At 63.3% G+C, this 23787-nt stretch overlaps 1 protein-coding gene and 1 long non-coding RNA gene across 2 annotated transcripts; both read left to right on the forward strand.

Annotated features, from left to right (window-relative positions):
• Positions 1 to 863: 863 nt before the first annotated feature.
• On the forward strand, positions 864 to 3995 carry LOC128795714 (uncharacterized). The gene is made up of 2 exons (XR_008433620.1): positions 864 to 2036; positions 3835 to 3995. It is a non-coding gene; the product is annotated as an uncharacterized LOC128795714 (long non-coding RNA).
• Positions 3996 to 16357: 12362 nt separating this feature from the next.
• On the forward strand, positions 16358 to 21985 carry LOC128795656 (START domain-containing protein 10-like). The gene is made up of 6 exons (XM_053956640.1): positions 16358 to 17076; positions 19797 to 19944; positions 20036 to 20139; positions 20232 to 20349; positions 20529 to 20581; positions 21062 to 21985. Exons 1-6 carry the CDS (start codon positions 16912 to 16914, stop codon positions 21272 to 21274), a joined length of 801 nt encoding a protein of 266 aa, XP_053812615.1. The 5' UTR covers positions 16358 to 16911; the 3' UTR covers positions 21275 to 21985.
• Positions 21986 to 23787: the final 1802 nt, after the last annotated feature.

Here is a 23787-nt window from a genome sequence, read left to right on the forward strand (position 1 = left end):
GCACCATGGGCACAGCTGCAGTGATGCAGGAACTGAGCAGAGGATGCTTCAGAAACCATGATGCCAAGGCAGAGGATGCTCCAGAAATGCTGGTGCTGACACCAGAGGATGGTCCAGAAATGCTGAGGCAAGGGGATGCTCTAGAAGGGTAGGACTGAGGCAGGAGGATGCTCCAAAAATGGTTATACTGAGTCAGAGGACGCTCCAGAACTGCCATGCCAAGGCAGGGGGATGCTCCAGACATGTTGGTGCTGAGGCAGGAGGATGCTCCAGGAACGGTGGGAGGGTGATGCTGTGCCCCAGAATCACTCAGGATGCCCCGTGCCTGCCATGACCTGCAGCCCTGGCCGGGCTCAGCCTGTCTCCAGCCCCTTCCACCCTGCCCAGGATGGCTGGGGACAGGCAGGGGACACCCCTGAGCCCCTGCACACTCACGGCCGGCGCCCTGCACCTCCTGGAACCCTCAGACTGCCGGGCTCAGGCAGCTTCCCAGTGACGTTCAGGAGAAAGGACGGCATCAGTGTCACCCCCAACTGCCCCAGAGCTCCCCCGGCCGAGCCTGACGGTGGCGAGCCCTCAGGGATGGCCCGAGGAGGTGGCCGCGGGTGTCAGCCATCCGGCCTGGCAGCGGCTCATTAACGCGACAGGCTGTCACTCAGGCTGCAGCCAGCCCCGGGGGCACTCCGAGCGCCGCGGGGACCCCTGGCAGCGGAGGGCAGAGCCTTTGCACCCCCTGCACGTTTGGCAGCCCGTGGGGACAGCGTGGGGGACAGGGGGAGCGCTGCACGGTGACACCCGGCCACCCCAGGCTGGGGGGACGGGGCCAGGCAGAGCAGCGGGCAGGGGGACAGAGGTGACAGCACAGTCCGCGGCCCCTGCCTGTCACCCCAAGAGCACCGCAGCCCGGAGCGCCTCGTGCCGGTGTCAGGCACTGATGCCAGCTGTCAGCACGGGAGGTGACAGCCCGATAATGACCGCGCGGAGCGGGATGGCTCCGACGCGGGGGAGGGGCAATGGGGTGACTTTCCCCGCAGCCCATCCTGCTGCCACCCGCTCCTTGGAGCCCTGTCAGCCCCGCGACGCCCTGGGGACCCTCTGCGGCACCAGCACCCCACGGCTCCGTGTGGCACAAGCGCTCGGTGGTCACACACGGAGCGAGGTGTGTGCGGGTACACCTGGAATTCAGCCTGGATCATAAAATCATGGAATCCCAGAGTGGGTTGGGTTGGAAAGGACCTCAAAGCCCATCTCGTTCCACTCCCTGGCATGCACAGGACACTTTCCACCATTCCAGGTGGCTCAGAGCTCCATCCAAGCCGTGTCTGTGCACACATCCACACATTTTCTGTGGGATGGGGGCATTCGGGTAACACCCCCAGGGGCTCGAACACCCCTCGGCCCCGGGAATGCCCAGCCCTGGGAGCTGCATGCAGGCACTCACAGCCCACCCCCAGCACCCCTGCAGCGCTCCCACAGCCGCCACCTCCCCCCAACACGGCTTTGGGGGCAGGGAGCACCCGCAGGCTCCTGCCTGGGCACGCCAGGCATCAACACATCCCAGGGGTTCTGCCACTTGGGAATCCTGGCTTGTCCCAGCTGAGCTCCGGCCACCCTGCTGATGCTGGCACGGGCACAGCCATGTCCACGCATCCAGGCTGGGCAGCCACCGTGTCACACAGCACGGGAGGAGTGGGAAGGAGGCGAGCCGGGCTGTGCCGGCGCTGCGGGGCAGGTGACACCGCCAAAAAGGAGGAGGACGAGGACGGGGGCGATGCCAGGCAAGGCTGCGGTCACTGCGCAGCCAGGCCGTGGGTTGGCTGGCTGTGACAAGGCCGCTGTGACATCGGCGCTGTGACAACGCGGCTCGTGTCCCGAGGGCAGAAAGCATCTCCCTCGTTAGGCGCGCTCGCCGCTCCCGGGCCGCCTGCCCGCCGCCCGCAGCTGCTGCTCCTCCCCGCTGCGCCCGCCGCTGTCTCCCCGTAATTAAAGATCCAACGACCTTTGCCGACTGCCTGAGACGCTGGAACAAATGAACGGTAAGCGCCAGATTACAGCCCGGCTCAGCAGCCCCGCAAATCCCTTTAATGAGACATTTAGGCAGGGCCAGCAGGGTGCCCCGCTGCCGGGGTGGGCTGGCGAGGCGGTGACGGCACCTCGGCCAGCCTGGCCAGGGCCTGGGGCCAGCGGCACCGAGGTCCTGCTGGGCCGGGAGCCGGGGGCATCATCCCCGCAGGCACCCTGGCACTCAGTCCTTGTTGGAGGGGGCACCGTGGCTCCAGCTTCTCCCACATCCCCTTTTGCACCCACAGGTGTCCCAAAGGATGTGGGAGCAACGCTGTGAGCGGCACCAGGACAAGGCTCCTGCAGGGACACGGGGTCCCAGGGAGTGGGGACAGGGCTGGTGACACTGGGCCAGGCTCCTGCAGGGACACAGGGTCCCAGGGACACCCAGTGACCCCAGCCCAGGACTGCAGGGAGGTTGATCCCTTCTATTTGCAATATCAAAAGGTGGAAAAGCCGGAATGACTGATGGGGCCGTGCGGCTGCGAATCGATGGTGACACGGCACACGATGTCACCGCTCAGATTAGTGCCAAATTAAGCTGTTTACTCCAAGTTTCCCCACACAAGGAGAAGGCAGGGCTGGCACAGGGAGCAGAAGATGGATGGTGGTGCTCAGGGCCCAGAGGGGGGATTTTTCCTGCCCTGACAGATAGTTAGGAACAACACTCTCCTCTCCTCTCCTCTCCTCACCTTTGGCTTTGGAAGGTGCAGATGTGGTGAGGGGACTGGGAGAGGGCCAGGATTCCATCCAGGCGTGCTGAGCACCAGGGATTTTGGGGCTCATCCAGGCATCCTAAGAGAGCCTGATGCCCCTGTCCCTCTTCTGGGACCAAAGTGTCCCCAAGGTCCTCTGTGACAGGTCCAGGTGGATCAGGAAACACAGCCACATCCCATCTGGACTCTCACTGTGCTGACTGGTGTCCCCAACTTATCTGCACTGTCCCAGCATGTCCCTGCTCCAGGGGTTATCTCCAGTGTCCCTGTGTGCCTCTGAACAGGGGGATTTATCCTTGGTGTCCCTGGCTGAGGCCATCCAGGGCCACCTATTCCTGGTGTCCCTGGCTGTCCCCACCCGAGGCATTGATCCCTGCTGTCCCTGGGTGTCCCTGCCTTGGGACATCGATCCCTGGGCTCCCTGATCTCGGGGTTACTCTCCACATCCCTGTGCCAGGTGTTTATCTCCAGTGCTGTGGCATTCAGGGATTCTCTGCCCCATCCAGCTCACCGTGCCCAAGAGCCTGTCCGTGCCCAGCCCTGCTCCATGTCCTCTGGCCACCCGAGTCCCTCCCCATGGCTGTGACATCGTCCCCATTCCAGCTGGGGAGTTCCCTGCTGGCCGAGTACCCATTCCCAGCAAAACCAGAGGGAAGAGACCCGAAGGATCAGGGAATCCAGGTCAAACTCAGCCAGCACAGGAAGGAAACAGGGATGCCACACAGGAGAGCTGCAACATTTTCCAACCTGCTGATTCCAGCGTGGCTTGTTCCAAGCTGACCTGAATCTCTGGCTAGCACAGCCAGTGCCTGGCACCTCCTGGTGTCCCCAGCCCCGGGATGCTGGCGTTTGGGACACGTGTGACAGCCAGGCAGCGCCGAGAGCCGAGGGTGGCAGTGCCGGGGCTGCTCCCTCCTCCAGGAGAGGGCAGCGGGCAGAGGTGGGGGCCGGCAGCATCCACCTCATGCCTTTTAATAAAACATGAATTAGGTGCCAACGTGTATTAGATTCACTTCCCCGGTGACAGAAAATCAAAGGCTTCTCCCATCTTTTCTAGAGGCGCGCTCCTGATTGATCTGGAAGAAGCAGCTCAGTGCGAGGGAAGGAGTCTATACACACCGAAACAGCTCTTTAATTTCTTAATTTAATATCTGACACGTAAAGATTCTCATTAAGCCAGTCAATGAAGCCTGGAAATACAATTTTCGTGCAAACTGTCGCTATCATAACTTACACGAAACTTCAGATGGTGCCCTGTAAGCGGTGTGATTAAAACCATTCATCTTCCCTGGCAGCCGTCCGCTCCCGCACCCCCGGGCCGGCCCCCGCCCCGTGCCCACCCCGGCAGGTGCCCGGGGGTGCCACCACGGCGATGGGCACCCCCCGATGGTGCTGGGATCCTGCGGGATGCGGGCAGTGCCGTCTGGAGAGGCGGGAAGAGGTGCGGGAAGGACCCTGGGCAGCTCCCACCGGGCACAGCCTCCACAGCGCGTCCCCGAGCCCTGGAATCTCCCCCATCGGGGCATGCGCAGGAGGGAGAGCTTCCCAAAGACACTAATTAGGCAAATTAATTCCTATTGAGTCGCAGCTCTTCGCTGCCTTAAAAGAGAGAAAAAAAAAAAAAAAAGCTACTTACTTCAGTGCTGATTAAATCCCAAATATTGAGACATGGATTAGACCTGAGACTGTTCTGTGGGAGATGACCCCACAGCAGAACCGGTGCCCACCTGGCACAGAGCAAGGGGGAGCTCTGGGGTTGGCATGGGGACGTGAATCCTTCTCCTCCTGCTCATTCCTCACATCCCCTGGTGCTGCCAGCGCCGGGCAGGGTCTGTGTTTGCTGGGCTCTTCCTCCTCCATGGGCTGAGGATGGTGAAGCCATGTGGGCACAGGACACCACGCTGGCACAGGGAAAAGCCTCACTGAGCCTCGGGGTGCACTCAAGAACTGCCATGAGCAGGGGTCCCATCCTCAGCAGGGCCTGAGAGGGGATTCATCATTTTCTGCCTCTCCCACCCTTCATCCTCCTCCCCTGATCCAGCCCTGTGGAACATTTCAGCTCCAAGGAAACTCCAGGAATCTCCCAGCAGCTGGAAATCTGTTCAGGACACCAGGCTGGGAAAGAAAAGCCACCCCAGGGACTCTGCAAAGGCTGCTGGATCTGTGTCACTGCAGTGGGAGCGGGGGAGTGTTGCACAGAATCCCAGAATGATTTGTTTGGGTTGGAAGGCACCTCAAAGTTCATGTCCTTCCACCAGGCAGGGACAACTTCCACCATCCCAGGCTGCTCCAAGCTCCAATGTCCAGCCTGGCCTTGGCCACTGCCAGGGATCCAGGGGCAGCCACAGCTTCCCTGGGCACCCTGTGCCAGGGCCTGCCCACCTCAGGAATTCCTGTGCCAGCAGGAAATTCCAGTGCCCATCAAAAAGGAGCTGGTGATGGGACTGGGGAAAGGGACTCACGGGCACCATGGGCTGTCCAGCCCTTGGGTCTCTGCCCGCAGCCCCGTGCACCCCACGAGGTGCTGCCTGTGGGTGTTGGGTGTCACACGCTGTCCCCCGTGCCAAGCCCTGCCCTCCTGCTGGGGAGGGGGCACATTCCAGCATTCCGGATGGATTCCCCAGGCCAGGGTCCAGCTGCCGTGCCTGGGAACCAAAGGACGCTCCAGTGAGGTGGAGACCGGGAAGAGCCTCGAGCGTGGGGATGGCCCTGCCCCCTTGCCCATGGCACAGGATGGGGTGGCACTGGGACCACCAAAAGGTGTCCAGCTCTGCTCCCCAGGATGCCAGAGCTGCGTGCAGCTCCAGGGCAGAGCGAGGTGGACGAGTGGGCACCAGCAGGGTCACCCAGCCCTGCCCTGCCTCTCCCTCCCCTCGCTAGAGACCAAACCTGCACCCACCTCACCCCAGCGTGGCTCCTGCACCCGAGGGGCACCTTGTGGGTGGCCCGAGGGCTCTGGAGGACGCGGTGCCTGCTCATCCTGCTGGCAGAGCCGCTTTCCTTGTCTTTCTGCCGCGTGTTATCTGGAGCCGTCGGAGCTGGCAGCTCCTGCCAGCGCTCGCGCAGCCTGACGTCGGCGCGGCTTGGAAGTGCGCGTGGCGTGTTTGATGTCAGGATTACCGGCTGGCTGTATTGTAAATGCTAAAATGAAATAAGAAGATTAGAGAAGAAAAGCGCCGCTCCGCAGCGCGCGCCTGCCGATTGCCTCCCGCCGGAGCCGCCGCCGAGGGCGGGGGGCGCGGGGGGACCCTGCCCCTGGCAACCAGCCCTGCCGGGGAAAGGGTTAAAGGGGGCCAAGCGGCTTCCAGAGGCGCCGGTGCTGCTGCCACCGAGCCAGGGGAGAGGTGGACGGAGCCCTTCCCACTCCCTGGGGTGCTGGGATTCTCTGGCTCACGTGAGTATTGATCCTGCCACCCCCGGCTGGGTCCTGGCAGCGCCCCCAGCCCTGTGTCCCCAGAGCAGGGTGGGGTCACCTGAGCTTGGGTGGGTGTCTGCAGCCTCGCTGGGGGAGCTCTGCATCCCTTCCCACCCTGCTGCATCCCTGCCCAGGAATGAGGGCACGGCCACCTCCCGGCCTTGGGATCTGGCCTTTGGAGGGGAAGAGGCTTGTGCTGCCTCAGAGGGGGGTGAGGACCCTCTGCAGGTCTTGCTGGGCGAATCTGGGGGCTTTCAAAGGGCAGCGTGGTGCTCTCTTCTCCCTCAGGACATTCCTGAGCCCAGATCCAGCAGGGAATGGGAATCAGGGATCAGGAATGTGGGCAACTCCACACCCCTCCTGCACCTCCTGCTCCCCCCACGAGCCTCCGCCACAGCCCTGCAGGGAAAGAGAGTTGGAGGGAGGGAAGGAGGGAGAGCTGGCACAGGTCAGGCCCTGCTGAGCCACTCTCCATCTCCTGCTGAGAGCACCGTGCCCCCAGGCACCTCTGCCGGCACCGTGGGGCCCAGATCCACGCAGCACGCCAGGCTCTCCGTGGGCAGCAGAGCATGGGATTTCAGCAGCAGCATGATTAGTCTTTATTTTGAGCTGTGCCCTTGGCCTCAGCCTGGCAGAGATGTGAGTTTGTCCTGCTGGGCCCAACGCTGGAGGAGGAAGAGGAGGAAGAATGAGCTGGAAGCCACTCCAGGATTTTCCCTGCATGTTTTGTGCTGGTCCTGCAGCAGCGTGTGGGGCACAGGGCTCAGCCTCACACGCAGTGCCACATCCCTCCTGGCAGGATAAACCCTGGGCTCACAGCTCTTCCCTGTAGGGCAGGGCACCCTTGGCATGAACCCCCGGCAGCGACCCCACCCAGCCAGGGCTGGCTCATCCCTCTGGGAATGCCATGGGATCCTGGCTGCCCCCTGGCACCCAGGGCTGGATCCCACAGCCTGTGTCCGGCAGCCGGGTGCATCCCTGACTGTTCTATCCTTCAGCCGCTCCTGTTCCCTGCCAGGGCATCCTGGCAGCCCTGGGGCAGGCAGGACCCTTCCCTTCCCTTCCCTTCCCTTCCCTTCCCTTCCCTTCCCTTCCCTTCCCTTCCCTTCCCTTCCCTTCCCTTCCCTTCCCTTCCCTTCCCTTCCCTTCCCTTCCCTTCCCTTCCCTTCCCTTCCCTTCCCTTCCCTTCCCTTCCCTTCCCTTCCCTTCCCTTCCCTTCCCTTCCCTTCCCTGCGGAGCAGGAGGGGCTGGGGGCTGGCCCTGTGCCCGATCCCTGCCGGTACCTTCTCTCCCGCATCTGTTCCCAATCAAAGCCTCGTTTCAGCCCTCGAGAAGGTTTTTCTCCTCTTGCTAACGAACGCTATTGTTTTCCCGATGTTTTCCCGAGCCCGGGAGCAGCGGCTCGGCCCCTGCCGGTGCCAGCTCTGCTCAGACACGTGCGGAGAGAGCCTCGAGCAGGATCCTGCTCCTCTCCCTCCTGCCAGAATTCATCCCCAGGGCGCAGCGCTGGGCTGGAGCGGGGAATATGGGGCTGGTACCCCCGGAGGAGGAGGTAGCTGCGGGCTTCACCCCTCTGCCCCTCAGTTTGGCGCTGGCAGCACTCGATGCCCGGGTTAATGTCCCCACAGGGCTGCTGAGCAGGTGACACCCATCGCAGCACCCACGCACATCGCCCATCGCCCCAGGCCAGGCTCAGCCCAGCCTCGCCCCAGGGGTGCAGACCCCGCTCGCCCCTCACATCCCTCTGGATCTGCCAGGGATGGCCGGGGCTGGCTCTGTCCCCTGCGGGAATCGCCCCTCCCATATTGCCGCGGGGCTTCTGTTGCTTCTGCGTGCAATTAATGAGCTTTAATTGCCTGTAAACACATCCCCGGCAGCGCCAGAGCTGCCTTGGGAAGACGATGGAGTCGGGAAAAGGGAATGGGAAAAGGAAATCGTAGTAACTGTTGCTACGGCTGGAGCCACCGTGCCCGAGCTGGGGCTGTGGCAGTGGCCACGCGGGGCCGCTGGCATTGCCCAGCACCGGGCAGGGGCACGGGGACGTCAGCAGAGCCCCTGTGACCCGCCCCCACTGCCACCAACGCCTCTGTGCCACGCGCGGCTCGGGCATCCCACCCAGAGCCCCCGAGCTGGGATGTGACTGCGTTTGGGGGGCTACAGAGGGGCTGGGGGCAGCGGGGAGGGGTCCTGCCCTCCTCTTTTCGCTCTGTTTGGGGTGTCACAGAGGGACTGTAGGGACAGTGGGGTCCCTGTCCTGCCCCTCTGGCTGTGTTTGAGGTCCCACAGAGGGTCTGTAGGGCTGGGGCAGTGGGGAGGGGTCCCTGCCCTCCCCTTTTTACTGTGTTTGGGGTCCCACAGAGGGTCTGTGGGGCTGGGGGCAGTGAGGAGGGGTGTCCCTCTGCGTGTCCCCTCGCTGGACACGCACGGGGCACTAACGAAGTCTGCACAGGCCGGGGCTGGCAGTGGCAGGGGGAGGGGGCTGCAAATGCCATTTTCTAGCTCAGTGCCCTGTAACTCTCCCTGACGCCGGGGCTTGAACACCACAAACAGCGCATTTTAATCACCCTGAGAGCTCCCTGCCCCCAGCACGGCTCCTGGCCCTGCCCCCTGGCATAGGACGGGGTGGCACTGGGTGTCCAAGGTGCCACCGCGGCGCGGGGACTGATGTCACACCAGCACAGGAGTGACACCACCCCTGTCCTGAGTGCGCGCGGCATCGGTGGCATCACTCGGGACACACCCCTCAGCCGGGGGTGGGAGGGGTCCCGAGGTGCTCGGGAGTGGCCACGGCGACCTGGACAAGCCCGAGGAGTGGCCCAGGAGGTTTAACAACACCGAGTGCTGGTGCTGCCCCTGGGTGGGGACGACCCCTGGGGTCAGTCCCGGCTGGGGATGAGCAGCTGGAGCAGCCCTGGGAGAAGGACCTGGGGGCGCTGGGGGTGGGAGCTGGACCTGCCCCAGCCCTGAACCCCCAGCCCTGGACTGAGCCCAATGTGGGCAGCAGGGCTGGGGGGATTCTGCCCCTGTGCCCAGGTGAGCCCCCACCTGCAGAGCTGCCCCAGCCCTGGGCCCAGCACAGGGAGGAGCTGGAGCTGCTGGAGCCAGGCCAGAGGAGGCTCCAGGATGAGCAGAGGATGGAGCAGCTCTGCTGGGAGCAAAGGCTGGCACAGCTGGGATTGTTCACCTGGGGAGGAGAAGCTTTGGGGTGAGCTCAGTGTGGCCTTGCAGGGCCTGAAGGAGCCCCAGGAAACCTGGAGAGAGACAATTGACAAGGGATGGAGGGACAGGACACAGGGAATGGCTCCCTCTGCCAGAGGGCAGGGATGGATGGGATATTGGGAATGAGGAATTGTTCCCTGGGAGGGTGGGCAGGCCCTGGCACAGGGTGCCCAGAGCAGCTGTGGCTGCCCCTGGATCCCTGGCAGTGCCCAAGGCCAGGCTGGACAGGGCTGGGAGCAGCCTGGGACATTGGGAGGTGTCCCTGCCATGGCAGGGGTGGGATGAGATGAGATTTTCCCAGGTTTCAGCGCTGCAATCCAAGGAAGTTTTGCCCTGAGGGCTGGGTGTGGGAGCAGCGGGAGCAGCGCCAGAGATAAGTTCCTGCCACAAAGTTTCTTTCGCTGCTAATTTTCTGATTAGCCGCTGTCTGATGCGACGGCAGCAGCGCTCCACGGAGCTTATTCCGAGGCGGCGTAATCTTTGTAAGCAGCGAAGAGGGGCAGGGCCGGCGCTGAGCCCCGGCAGACACAGCCCTGCTCGGGAGGTAATAACTCTTCAGGGACTGACAAGCCGCCGGGAGGGCTGTGGAAATCCTTTCTGCGGATGAGCCGAGAGGATTCTCCCGCTATCCCCCTAAAGCCTGCGTGTCACCTAGTCCAATAAAAGGCATTATCCAGAAGGTGGGATTTTGTTCTGGTGTATCTCGGGCCTCCAGCCCAGCCCCAGCTCGGCTGGTTTTGCATGAGAACAGGAGGGGGAGGGGGTTAGGGCACGGTGGGTGCTGGGTGCTGCCTCCAGGGATGCTGAACTCCCACCCGTTTTCCATGCCTGCTCTCCATCCTGCATTTTCACTGGCCCGTGGCCACCAGCCCTGCACCCAGGGTGGCTCCCGGCCTGGGAATGGCAGCAGCACCCAGCACTGGGTCTCAGCCCACCCATCTGCCTTCACGGGGGCGTGGGGAGCTTGGGGGGCTCAGAGCAGCTCAGAACAACCCGGCATCTTTAGGGTGCTTCAGCTTCATCCTGCTCCACCCGGCAGCCCAGGGCGATCCTGTACGGGGTAAGCACAGCCAGCTCTGGGGAGTGCTTTCCCAGGCTGGGAGGAGTGTCTGGAAGGGAGGGTTGGGGTTATCCCCCCTCAGAATGAAACTCTCAGGGTGCAGGATGTCACTCTGGGGTGGTCCTGGCTGTGCCACGTCCCCTGGATCCTGCACCCTGCAGGAGATGCCGCGTCCCCGGGGATGGGGAGTGTACCAGGGCACGGCAACCGGCTGTGCCCACACCCGGAGGGGACACCAGCCCAACTCCTGAGCTAGCAGGGGCTTCCCTGCTGCCACCCACCCCGTGACAGCCCGGCGGGAGGGGAGCAGGCACGCGCAGGCCTGGCAGTGGCGGGAGCACCCACGCCTGCTGCGCCCGGCTAATTTACTGTGTCGCTGTGCGCCGCGCTAGCCAATAACTTTGAAATGATGTGGAGATTTGCAGCCAAACCTTCTCATAAAGAGATTTAGGAGGGTGACAAAGATAATTAAACATCCTTCCCTGAGTATTGACTTGCAGCTGAAAGGGGAAAAAATAACTACATTTTTCACAGTCCTTTTAAATCATCCTGATGCCCGGCTGGGCTCTGTGCAAATAAGCTTTGGGGCTGTGGGTGCCAAATCCTGCCCGCCAGCATGGGAATAATGGGGGGAGCAGGGAGGGAGTCTGGGGAGCCACGGGTGGTGCAGGGGCCCAGGGTGGGCAGAGAGGGATGCTCCAGGGCAAAAAAAAGGGGGGACATGAGCCTGGCTGTGCCTTCAGCAGCCCTGAGGAGGAGGGCTCAGCTAAAACAAGGAGCAGGGGGGCAGGAAAGGAGGGACACAGGGTCACAGGACAGGGACAGGGGGAAGTGGCAGCTGTTGGAGGACAGGAAGGAGTGGCAGAGAGATTCAGGAGATGAATCAGAGCATGGCTCGGGTTGGAGGGGACCTTAAAGCCCATCTCACCCCACCCCTCCAATGGATGGAGTCCCATCATCCACGGCACCTTCTGAGCCACCTGCAGTGGGACAGAGCTGCTGTGGCACCCCCGGGAGCCCACCCCACACACTGCCCTCCACCGGGGCTCTGAGGGCACAGCTGAGGCCAAACCTCACTGCATGGATGAGCAGGAGAAACCCACCCCACCCTTCCATGCCCCCGTGGGCAGTGCCAGCCGCTGGGAATGTGCCTGGCAGCCTCCTGCCACACCCCCTCGTGCTTTGGCAGCGGTGCCACACGGCTCTGCCAGCTGGGACCCGGCAGGGCTGGGCACCCCAGGTGTGCAGGGTCCCAGCTCCAAGGACTGTGTGGGGTGACCCCACACACACAGAGACCTCTCCTGACACCAGAAACTCCCGGAGTGCCAGCAAAAGCCTCGTGTTAAAGCTGCAGGTCCCAGGTGCAGGATGTCCCTGCTGTCCCCGCTCTGTCCCCGCACTGGGGGGGCTCGGGGTGCCTGGGGTTGAAAGCTTGGGCTGTTGGGAGCTGCCAGGAGCAGCAGGGATGCAATGGCAGCGCGAGGAGGAGGAGGAGGAAAATTTCCGGGGAATTTCCATCCTATCCTCTGTTTAACGGTAAAATTTCCGGAGAGCGTCCCCCCCCCCAGCCGAGGGGGTGACATCAGAGTGGAGCAGGGGGACGCTGCTGGTGGCCGCAGGGGAGCCCTGCTCCTCTCTGTCCCTTTCCCTGGCCGCTCCCCGGTGCTGGCCGTGTCGCTGTCGTCCGTGGAGCACGCGTGACACCCAGTGGGCGAGCACCAGACTGCACGCGCGGGTCCCTGGGCACGGTGGCGCTGGCCTGGGGCTGTCACCCGTGTGGGACACAGGCTCCTCCTGAGGGGAACGGGGTGGCACTGCCCGATGGGTTTGTAGGGGGGTTTAACCTGCTGGGTTGGATGGGGGCATAGCTGGGGAGGCCCCGCAGTCCCCAAGGCTGTGGGGTCTCTCTGGGGTCTTCCCAGGACCTAGTGTGTCCTGTGACTTCGGGGTTTTGGAGTGTCCTCAGAACCTAGTGGGTCCTGTGACTTTGGGGTTTTGGGGTCTCCTCAGGACCTAGTGGATCCTGTGACTTTGGGGGTTTGGGGTCTCCTCAGGACCTAGTGGATCCTGTGACTTTGGGGGTTTGGGGTCTCCTCAGGACCTAGTGGATCCTGTGACTTTGGGGGTTTGGGGTCTCCTCAGGACCTAGTGGGTCCTGTGACTTTGGGGTGTTGGGGTCTCACTGGGGCTCTGGGGTCTCTCCAGGCACTTTGGGGTCCCTGCAGCCCACAGCTCTGGGTCTCTCAGGGGGTATCTTCAGGCATCTGGGGGTCCCTGGTGCCATGGGGCCCTGGAGTCTCTCCAGGCACTCAGGGGTCCCTGCAGCCCTGAGGCTCTGGGGTCTCTCCAGGCATACAGGATCCCTGAAGATTTGGGGCTCACCCGGGCTCTGGGGTCCCAATGGGGCTCTGGAATCTCTCTAGGATCTTGTCCTTGTAACTTTGGGGTCCCCGGGCTCACTGCAGCCCCATGGCTCTGGTGGCAATGGGGCTCTGGAGTCTCCCAGGGACCCCCGGGGCCTCTGCAGCCACCAGGCTTTGGGATCTCTCCAGAGCCCCTGTGGGGCCCTGAGCCCTGGGACTCCAGGATGGTTCCTGAAGTCCTGGGACTCTGAGACCACACTCAGCTCCTGGGTACCTGCAGGCCTGGGGCTTTGGGATCTCCCTCTGCAGCCCCAGTGTTTGCTGCCTTGCACCACTCCTGGGTCAGGATCTCACTTTTCCCTGCATTTCCTGCCTCAGTCTGTGTCCCTCAAAGACCCTGACATCTCTCAGGCATTTAGCACCTTTCTGCTCCCACCCCGGGACCATCCTCACCTCCCAGCCCCATCTCCTGGTGCAGCTCTAACCCCTCCTGGCCGCTCCAGCTGGGTTTCTCTGGGACAAGAAACTCTCAAGCCATCTTTTGCTTTTCCTCCTGACTCTCTTGTTCATTCCCCAGGGGATAAACCCTGAAGGAACAAGGATCTGAGAAGAGTCAGTGCTGTGGTTCACACCAAGCCAAAGCAGAACCGTTTCTGTAGGAAAAACATTTTCATTCCAATTTGCAAAGGCTTTCAAAGGCGATTCTCAGAGGAGCAGGAGCAGCCACTGCAGAGGGGATTGGATGTTCTTCTCCAGCTCTGGAGAGGCTGGAAGCTCGTCCTGCTGAGGCATCCAAGTCACGAATGGAGCTGTGAACACCCACACGCAATGCCCTGCAACCCCACTCCCAGCATGGAAATCCCACATCCCAGCTCTGGAGCCTGTAAAGACACTTGGAGGGTGAAAATGGTCCAGGAGAATGAAAAGAGGAGCAGGAGGAGGGAGGGACCAGTGAGACACAGACAGGACAGAGCTGGGTACTCCTCCCTGTGCCCTAAGCCCCACATGCTCTGACCCCACCAGGCTCTGGAGAGGCTCCACTCAGGGCATGGAGGGACTCCTGGAGCTGCTGGTGTGACAGTCCCTGTGTCATCCCCACAGGGATGACAGCGTGGCCAAGAGCAGGACCCTGCTGCTCGCAGCAGCCATGGTCAGCCCAGGGAATGGAGCTCCAGCCCAGGATGGGATTGATGGGACTGCTGGGCCTCAAGGGCACATCACAGAATTGCCTCCGAGATCAGAGAATCGTCGTAATCCCAGCATGGTTTGGGTGGGAAGGGATCTCAAAGCTCACCTCATCCACCCCTGCCATGGCAGGGACACCTCTCACTGTCCCAGGCTGCTCCAGCCCCAGTGTCCAGCCTGGCCTTGGGCACTGCCAGGGATCCAGGGGCAGCCCCAGCTGCTCTGGGCACCCTGTGCCAGGGCCTGCCCACCCTCCCAGGGAACAATTCCTAATTCCCAATATCCCATCCATCCCTGCCCTCTGGCAGTGGGAGCCATTCCCTGTGTCCTGTCCCTCCATCCCTTGTCCCCAGTCCCTCTCCAGCTCTCCTGGAGCCCCTTTAGGCCCTGGAAAGGCTTTGAGCTCTCCCTGGAGCTTCTCCTCTCCAGGTGAGCACCCCCAGCTCTCCCAGCCTGGCTCCAGATCAGAGGGGCTCAGCCCTGGGAGCAGCTCCGTGGCCTCTCTGGACTCATCCAGCAGCTCCATGAGGAGAAGTTAAACAAGACATGACAGAGGCAGCGTTAACATGAGGCTCCACATTTGCTGCACTGACCTTCCTCCTTTGGGCAGCTCCCAGAGCACCACCCAGATCCAAACCTTGGCTCCAGAAGAGCCAAAGACAGTGGTGAAGGGGTTGGTTGGAGCCCTGAGTGTTCCAGGTGGGACATGGGAGCCCAGCTCAGCCCAGCTGGTGGCTTGCAGGGGGATGTGATGGTGACCAGCCAGCTCCCGGGTGGCTGAGCAGTTTCCCAGCGTGAGCACTGACCCCAGGGGCTGCTGCAGAAGGGAAGAACTTTCCGTTCCAGTTTCCAGCTGGAAGAGCCAAGGAGAGAAATGCTGCCACGTGTCAGGTGCAAAGCAGGGCTGGTTCCACCTCAGTGGTGCTGTGCTGCTCCTTCCCAGGGAGCCTGGGGGGCTCCTCCATCCCAGCACTGCAGTGCCCTCCCTTCTCTCACCCCATGGACACGCTTTGGAGCTCCAGAGCCCCCAGCCTCGGGTCCTACCCACCCCACACACCCACTCGAGGTCCCTCCAGGCTGTACCTGGGGGACAGTCCCCCCCAGCACAGGGACACACTCACAGCACACTGCAGCAACGGGGCCGGACAGCTCTGGGCCATAAATCTGTCCGGCCAAAGCTGCTCCCTGCTCCACGGCCCCAAGGCCACCCCAAGGTCTTTCCAAGCCGGGATCTCCCCTCCCTTCCACTGCGGCAGCTCTTTAACGGAGCGTGGCACTGGCAGCTCTGCCCCCAGAGCACCCCCAGCGGGAAGCACGGCCCCAGGGAGAGGCTCTGTGCCTGGGGGAGCAGCAGGGGCAACCCTCTGCCCTCTGGGAGACCTGCAGCTCTCCAGCTTTCTCCCTGCTCTCCTTTCCAGGAGTTTTCCCCCATTTCTCAGTGCCCAGGTGATGCTGGTCCCAGGATCAGCACTGGGGCTGTTCCCAAGCTTCATCCCAGGGTGGGATGAGGAGGGAATTGCACCCTGGCCTTGGCAGGTGAGGCTGATTCCGGGGGAAGGGGTGTGAGAGTGGTGGAGCCTCATTCCAGGTGGACTTTAAGAACCCCAAAATTCCAGTCAAGAGAAACCTTGTGGACATCAACAGGATGGGCAAGATAGCCCCAGGTTTCAGGCAGGCTGGGGACCAGGGGCTGAGCAGGATCCCAGTGAAAGGAATGGGGACAAGATCCCAGATAAGGTTCTGGACAGGAGGATCGACAAATGGGACAAGCTGCACCCTGGGCAGCACGAGGACGATGTGGCCCCAAGCCTGGGTGCTCTGGGCAGCACCAGGGAACCCCAAGCTCTGTGCTCAGAGTGGTTCCCAGTCCAGGGAGAGCTGGAGGGGCTGGAAAAGGACCAGCAGATGCTGCTGGCAGGGCTGCAGGCTGGGGCTGGGAGAGAGCTGGGCTGGGATCTACCAGCGTCCTACAGGTGCCCTGGGGACAGAGCCAGTCCCTCTCAGTAGGACAGGACTGGTACCAAGGACAAGGGACATTCATTGCAGCTCCAGGCTGGGCAGTAGAATTGGTATTTTTTCCTGGGGAGGTGGCACAGCTGTAGGACTGAGGTGGGCAAGTCCATCCTTGCAGGCTGGGCAGAGCCCTGGGTGACCTCTCCTGTGCTGGTGGTGTCCTGCTCACGGTGGGAGCGGGGCTGGACACTCCCCGGGGCTGCAGCATGCTGTGAGCCCAGCAAGGGCCACCTCCCCCTCACAAATTCCTTCCCCCAAGCCCCAGGGCACGCCGCAAGCCGAGGTCCTGTGCGCAGGGCCGTGCCCCCACCCAGGGCCCGCCCTGGCCCGCATCCAGCGCTGCTGCAGCCGCGGGGCCGGAGGCCCGGCCGCTGCTCCTGGCATCAGCTGATCCCTCCAGGCAGCCCGTGCTGCAAAGTCAGGCACAGAGATTGCCAGGGCGCCGGCGAGGGGACAGCAGGGGTGGCAGCGCGGGGGGCTCGGGGAGCCGGGGGCAGCTGTGCCCTGAAAGCCGAGCCACCTGCGCGCTGCTACCTGCTGAATAATAGAGGAGCTGACAGGCAGCGGAGAGAAATGTGATGCTGGCGAGCCAGCCCGGGAAGACATCCGAGCTCCCGGCAGCTGCGATAGCAACTGCAGCCAAGGAGCCTTCCAGCCCCGCGCGGCGTGCCCGGGCTGCCTGCAGCTCTCTGCCCATCCCGGGGTGCCCGGGCGGCCGGGGCCCGCTCCAGGGGCACGGGCTCGGCCCTGGCAGGATGATGTGAGCTGCAGCGGGCACCCAGCGAGGCAGAGCTCAAGGGCAGAGCTGGGTTTCCCGGGAGGTGAGGCAGAGGCTGCCCGCAGGCAGTGCCCGCGCCCGGGGGGCAGCAGCTCAGCCCCATGTCCAGAGGAGGGGAGATGGTTTATATCCCGGATGACTCCGACTTCAGCTCCTTCAGGGATCAGTGCGAGAGCCTGGAGGGCTGGCACTGCCGGTATAACAAGGCTGGCGTGACCGTGTGGAGTCAGGGCCAGGAGGAGAGCTGCACCGTGCAGAAAATCAAGGTAAGCAGAGCTTCCCTGCCCCAGCCGTGTGCCCGGCGGCTCCCGAGGGTCCCTGGGGACTGCCCCGTGCTGGAGATGCGCAATCCCGCCTGCCTGGGGCTGTTTCTGCCCCGAATTCCAGGGCTGGCAGGGTTAGACCCCCGAAGGTGCTTCCCAGCTGCTCGGCCGGCTCTTGCTGCCCGGCCCGGGGCTTCGCCCGCCGGGATCCTGCAGCCTCCCGCCGTGTGGGCTCACGTGGTGGCTGCCCCCGATCCCGACACAGGCGGGAAGGCCCCGGGATCAGTTTCATTGTGGAGATGGCCTTGCTGGAGCCCCCGGACACGAGATGGGATGTGTCCCTGGTGTCCTTCCCCGGCTCTGCGTCCTGGGGCACGTCACGGGGTGAGATCCTGTAGGAGCCCCAGGGGCTGTTTTGGGAGCTTTGTCGTTTGCCAGGGGCTGGATCTGGGGTGCTGCAGAGGGGCAGGGAGGTTCAGCCATCCCTCAGGTACCTTTCCGTTGATCTCCACAGCCTCAGTGGCACTGCCAGGTGACCCTGGGCACGTCAGGAGTGGCTGCAGGGGGCTGGGGGCACGGGATGAGCCCAGGGTGGACATCACAGGCTTTGGCTTTTCTGGCACCGAATCCCGACCCCTGGGCAGGGATGGGATCTGCCAGAGCGAGGAGAGGCAGAACAGCCGACCTGCAGGAAGCCCAGCTGTGGAGAGCGTGCAAGCAGGAGTGCCAGGGGAGGGTCGCCATGGCCTGGGGAGCACGGAGGGCACGGGGAGGTGGGGAGGTGGGGAGGAGGGAACAGCGTTCTGGAAGAGGCTCTCCCACCACTGTCCTGAGCACAGGACACCCAGCAGCACCTCTCCTGCAGCCAGGGCACGAGGAGGAGCTGGGCACACGCTGCTGCCATGGACAGAAACCCTTCAGAGCCAGGGGGAGGAGCAGGAGCAGCACTCTCAGCAGAGCTGCTGCTGCAATACACATTTCCCTGCTGCCGTGAGCCAGGGAAGAGCTTCTGCACCTGGATCAGGGAGCATTTAAACCAGCTGGGCATATACAGGATTAAAGGGTGCTGAGGGGTCAGGCCAGCACCTCTTTGAAAAGTCCTGGTGATTGCAGCAGGTCCCTGACACCTGGGAAGAGGCAAAAATCACATTCCCCTCCCAAAAGGAAGCTCTGGGGTGGCACTGTGGGCTGCTGTGTCACCTCCACCCCTGGGAAGGACATGGAGAATGTGCTCCTGGAAGCCATGTCCTGAAGGAGGAGGGCAGTGCTGACCAGCAAGGACCTGCCAAGGGTAAATCGTGCCTGAGCAGCCTGCTTGCCTCTGCAGGGAGAGATCTGGCTCTGTGGGTGTGGGCAGATCCGGCAGATCCAGCCTTGGACAGGGCTCCCCATAGTGAGATCCGGACTGGAGAAGTGGATGTTGCTCAGAGGGACCAGGACAGGCTGGCAGGAACCCCTGGAGTCCAGCCCTCAGGCTGGCAGAGGGGCTGCAGTTCTGTCCCCTCTGCCACCACTGAGCCCCACAGAGAGGGGACCCCGGGCAGGTCCGGGCAGTCAGGGAGCATCACCCAGCCTGGTTCAGTGCAATAACGGGGCTTTTCCCTGCCCTGGAGAGGGCCTGGACACGCTGCAGGGGTTGTCACTGCCCAGAGCCCCTTCCCAAAACGTGGGATGCAGTCCGAGCTGCACAGCTCCCTTGGGGTCAGGAGAGCCTCGGTCTGTCCATTAACTGAGGGAGTTAATTATCTCAGATTCCCCAAGCAGCTGGAGCTGTGGATTTTTTCCACTCGAATTCCCTGTGGATGGGTCTGGGCTCTCTGTTTTCCCCATCCCAGCTGCTGTGCCGGGCAGGGCTGCTCATCCGAGGCTGGAGGGGGATGGTGGACAGGCTTTAGTGGGGAATTTGGGGCTGCAAGACTGCGATGGCCCCTCTGCGACAACCGGAGTTTCCAGGAAGCCCATGAGCTCCACCTGCAGCTGGAAAAATCCCTCACCCTGCAGCAGCAGCACCTCCAGAGCCTGCTACGAGGGTGCAGCCAGGGAGGGAGAGCAGGAGCAGGGGGCTGGGTGCTCCCACCCTCCCCCCGGTGCCCTGGGGACTGCAGCACATCTCCGAGCCTGGCCTGGGCACGAGTCCATCCGTACCCGGGCCACCAGGGAAAGCTTGCCCGAGATTGATGGGACCTGCCACGCTCAGAGGGCCATCTCCGGTTACACGGCGCCTCATCAAAGATGCAAGGGCTCTAACGAGGAGCAGATGACATCTCCCTCCTGCCGGCGCTCAGAGGAGCAGGGCGGCCGCCTTCATCAATAATGCACGGCCGGCGCGGCCGGGCAGCTCCGCGGCTCCGGTTACAGCCGGGCCCGACACCTCCCGGGAGCGGACCCAACAGCCCCCGGGAGCGGGCCCAAAAAACCCGGGAGTGGGCGCAAAACCCCCCCGGAATGCGCTCGACACCCCCCGGGAGCAGACCCCACACCCAAGACTATCATGAAGGCGCATGTCACCCCTTTTTTTGGTGACATGGGGTAGGGGACAGGCATCAAAGCCTGGACCAGCTGGACCATCCGTGCGAGGCTCATTCTAACCCCGCTGTGGCTGCAGGAGCGGTGGCTCTGGGGCTGTCCTGCAGAGCACAGGGACACGGGACAGCCCTAAGTCCGCGTGCCCCGGTGGGCACAGCCCCGGGGCTGGGTGCTGCCCCCCGCCCCTCTCCCCACAGACCCGCATCTCCTGCAAGGACGTCCCCGCCGAGACCCTCTATGACGTGCTGCACGACACCCGCTACCGCAGGAAGTGGGACTCCAACATGATCGAGACCTACGACATCGGGCGCCTCACCGTCAACGCTGATGTGGGATACTACTCCTGTGAGCAGCCCTGAGACCCCCGGGCCCCCCTCCCCAGCCCCACGCCCCCGTGAGTGCGTGTGGGGCCGTGGGTAACAGGATCTGCCCGCAGGGAAGTGCCCGAGCCCCCTGAAGAACCGGGATTTCGTCACGCTGCGCTCCTGGCTGCCCCTGGGCAATGACTACATGATCATCAACTACAGCGTCAAGCACCCGGTGAGCCCCCGGCTGCCCCCAGCCCTGGCAGGGCTGCCCGCGGGCACAGGCAGGGCTGGGCAGGCTCTGAGGTGCCCGGAATCTCCCCGCAGAAATACCCGCCCCGGAAGGATTTCGTGAGGGCCGTGTCCCTGCAGACCGGGTACCTGATCAAGGCCAACGGGGACGGTGCCTGCATCCTCTATTACCTCACCCAGGTGGACCCGCGCGGTGAGTGGAGGGCACGCAGAGCTCAGCCCCCTGGCTCTCCATCACCCAGGAACCCGGGAATGGGGACAGCCCGAGGATGCAGGGGTGCCCACCCCGGCCCCGGGGGTGCTGCAGGCTCGTGGTGCCTTCCCTGGGGCCGGCCCTGCTTCTCTGGGTGACGGGGCTTTGGGCTCTTGCAGGGTCGCTGCCGAAGTGGGTGGTGAACCGCGTGTCCCAGTTTGTGGCACCAAAGGTAAGGGGGGGATGCATGGATGATGGTGGGAGTCCTGGGCAGCAGGGATGAGCTGCCCAAATTACCTCTGGGTGGGGACAGGGTGGGTGACCCCAGGGCCCACAGAGTGAGTGCTGGATGACCCAGGGCTCTGAGGATGGATGCTGGAAGACCCAGAACGCATGGAATGGTGCTGGGAGACCCCGAGCTCATAAAACAAGTGACCCAGGACCTGCAGGGTGGGTGCTGGGTGGTCCAGAGCTCACAGGATGGGTGCTGGATGACCCAGAGCTTGCAGAATGGGTCCTGAGCAATCCAGAGCTCACAGCAGGGATCCTCAGTGATGCAGAGCTCCCAGGATGAGTTCTGGGTGACACAGGGCATGCACTGGGCACGTTGCTGGGGCAGCCAGCAACCCCATCCCCTGCCAACACCCCAAACCCTGCAAGGGAGGAGCTGTGCCCACAGCCCAAGGCAGCTCCAGCCCCACTGTGCCCGCAGGCGATGAAGAAGATCTACAAGGCTGGGCTGAAGTACCCGGAGTGGAAGCGCCGGCACGACCCCGAGTACAAGCCCTGGGTGTACCCCGAGCAGAACACGCTGCCCAGCGTGAGCCTGGCCGAGCTCTCCGTGCAGCACGCGGATTCCCTGGAAAACATCGACGAGACCGGCCTGCCTGAGGAGCACCTGAGCACCAGTGACCACGAGGCCTGAGCCCTCTGCGCAGGGAATCCCCTCACCACCGAGGCTTGGCACCCAGGGGGCACAGCTGGGAATTTGGCTCCCTGCTTCCCAATAGTCACATCTGCTCTCCAACTCCTTCGTCGTTCCCCCCTCTCCCTACCCAGGCAGTGGAGAACTGTCCCGTGGGATCTGTGCCACAGGTGCTAGAAAGAGGCAGGATGGGCACCCTGGTGGCCCCTGTGCCCATGGAGATGTCCCTGCAGGTGACAGTGCTGGCAGTGGGTGTTCCAAGAGAGGCTGGGCAGGCTGAGGTGGGCAGGAGCTTTCCTGGCACCAGGATATGGCTCTGCCTCTCTAAAAGACCCTCAAAGGCCCAGAAGTGGGGGGCCTGTGAGGGTCCTGCCCAGGCTTTGCAGCAGCACAAGGTTTGGATTGACCCCGTCTGGCCTGAGGTCCAGCTCTGCCAACCCCGAGGTCAGGCTGGACCCCCTCCAGCCCTCCGTGCCCCTCCAAGCTTAGTGTGACCCCCCCCCCATCTGAGGGAGCCCTCCCAGGCCCTCTCCGGAGCACCAGGCTCACCTCTGCAGGCTGGCTCTAGCCCAGCTGGCTCTGGGGACCCCTTCCCCTGGTAGTTTGTGGGGTTTGTCCTGGCACTGGGGTCTTGGGCTGCCTGTGTCCCCACTGTCCCAGTGTTTGCTGCTGCTGTGGTTCCTGGCACAACAATAAAGGGGTTGGTGTGTGTGCGAGAGTTCACGGGGCTGGCACAGGATGGGGAGGAGGCTGGCACAGAGCCCATCCAGCGGCATCCAGCTCTGCGTGGGACAGGAGGGTCCATCCACGCAGCCCCAGCACCCTGGGGTGACCCTCAGCAGGGACAGAAGTGGCCCCAGCAGGACAGGGCAGAAGGATGCTGGGCTCTGCACCCCACAGGAGCGTGTGTGGGCAGGGGGCAGCTTCCACCGGGCAACGGGAAGTTGGTCTAGACAGGCACTGCTGTGGGAAAACGCTGACAAATGAGGGATTTTCCACCCACTCCTCACCCCTATCCTCCGAGGAGGCTGCTGGGCTCCGTCCCCAGCTGGGTTTGAGCCTGATCTGTGCAAGGTCAGTGCAAATGGGGATGTGACTGCAGCTTTTGGGGTTCTTCTGACCCAGCTTCACCCCTCTGGGCCCTCTGACAGCCTGGTCCCCCTCCAGAGCTGCCCTGTGTGTGCTTCCCCCACACCTGGAGCTTTTCTCCACCTCAGCATCTCAGGCATGGATGCTTGCTGTGCCCCTTTAGCCACCCTGTTAGGTGACAAGTGTCCCCTGCGCTGCCTCGGGGGACATCACACACACACAGTGCTGGGAAGGGCACAGCAGGGTCTGGCTGTCAGGACAGCTGGATCTGGGGGTTGCCGCTGGGCTGGCTGCACAGAAGCCACCTCTGCAAGGAAAATGTGGAAAACAGGGACAGGAGATGTGCAGCTCACACCTGGCAGCACACAGCAACCGAGGGCTGCTCCCTCTCCCCACGCTGCTCTCACCTCTGGCAGCAGACAGGGATTGTTCTACTTCTAGAAAGACACAACCCAGCCCCAGATTGCCCCAAAACCACTCTGGCAGAGCTGGGAACCGTGGAATCACCCCTGGGTGCTGCCCTGATGGGGCAGAGCCCACTGGCACCCCGAGCCCGCCGGGTGCTGGGGTGAAGACCCTTCCCCTGCGGGAAGGAGCCTCATCCCTTCGCATTCCCCGGATGTCTCCCTGCAGGATCCAGGCTGCGGCTCTGCCGGGGTTATTTTTAGCCAGCCCTGAGTGGGAGTGAGGAGCTGCTGCCTGAGCACCGAGAGCCCGGCGGGGAGCCCCAGGGAAAGCTGTGTGGGCACAGCCCGGGATGTGGCCTGAAACTGGAATGGCGGTGGCACAGGGAGCGTCCCTGTCACTGTCCGCATCCAGCACTGGGCTCTAGGAGAGCTCCTGGCCCCCGGTGTGAGCCAGGGTGGAACTGGGGGGGCACCGTGGGGTGCCACAGCCCCAGCGCGGTGATCTCTTCTGGAACGATGTGGGTTTCCTGCGGCACAAACAGGAAAGGGGCCGGCAACCGGCACAGGCAGGGTGCGGGGAGCGCGGAGCCCCCCGGGGGCCCTCGCTGGGATTTTGGGGGAGCGGGTGGCCCAGGGCCCAGTGGGATGAGGGCCAGACACGCGGGGGCTGCGGCCCCGCACGAGAGCCCAGCTGGGCGCTTTTCCTGCCCGGCTCCGAGCGCAGAGGAGCCGCCCGCGCGCAGAGATTGGAAAGGAAACGGGAAGCTGCTGCTGGACGGGAGATTAGCCCGGAGGCAGTGATGTCAGCTGCTCCTGATGGATCGGGGGCAGCGGCAGCGTGGCACCGGCCCCATCTGGCCACACACCATGTCAAACGTACCCCTGCTGGGGCAGGATGTGACTCCATCCCTGGATCCCATGATTTGTCACTCTTGAGCTCATGGATAGGTCTCGAGCAGCTTTTGGCCCCACCACCCAGACCAGGACTCTGAGCCCAGCGAGGAGCCCCCCCAGCAG

The sequence above is a fragment of the Vidua chalybeata genome, chromosome 15 (genome assembly GCF_026979565.1).
Source record: "Vidua chalybeata isolate OUT-0048 chromosome 15, bVidCha1 merged haplotype, whole genome shotgun sequence".
NCBI lineage: Eukaryota > Metazoa > Chordata > Aves > Passeriformes > Viduidae > Vidua > Vidua chalybeata.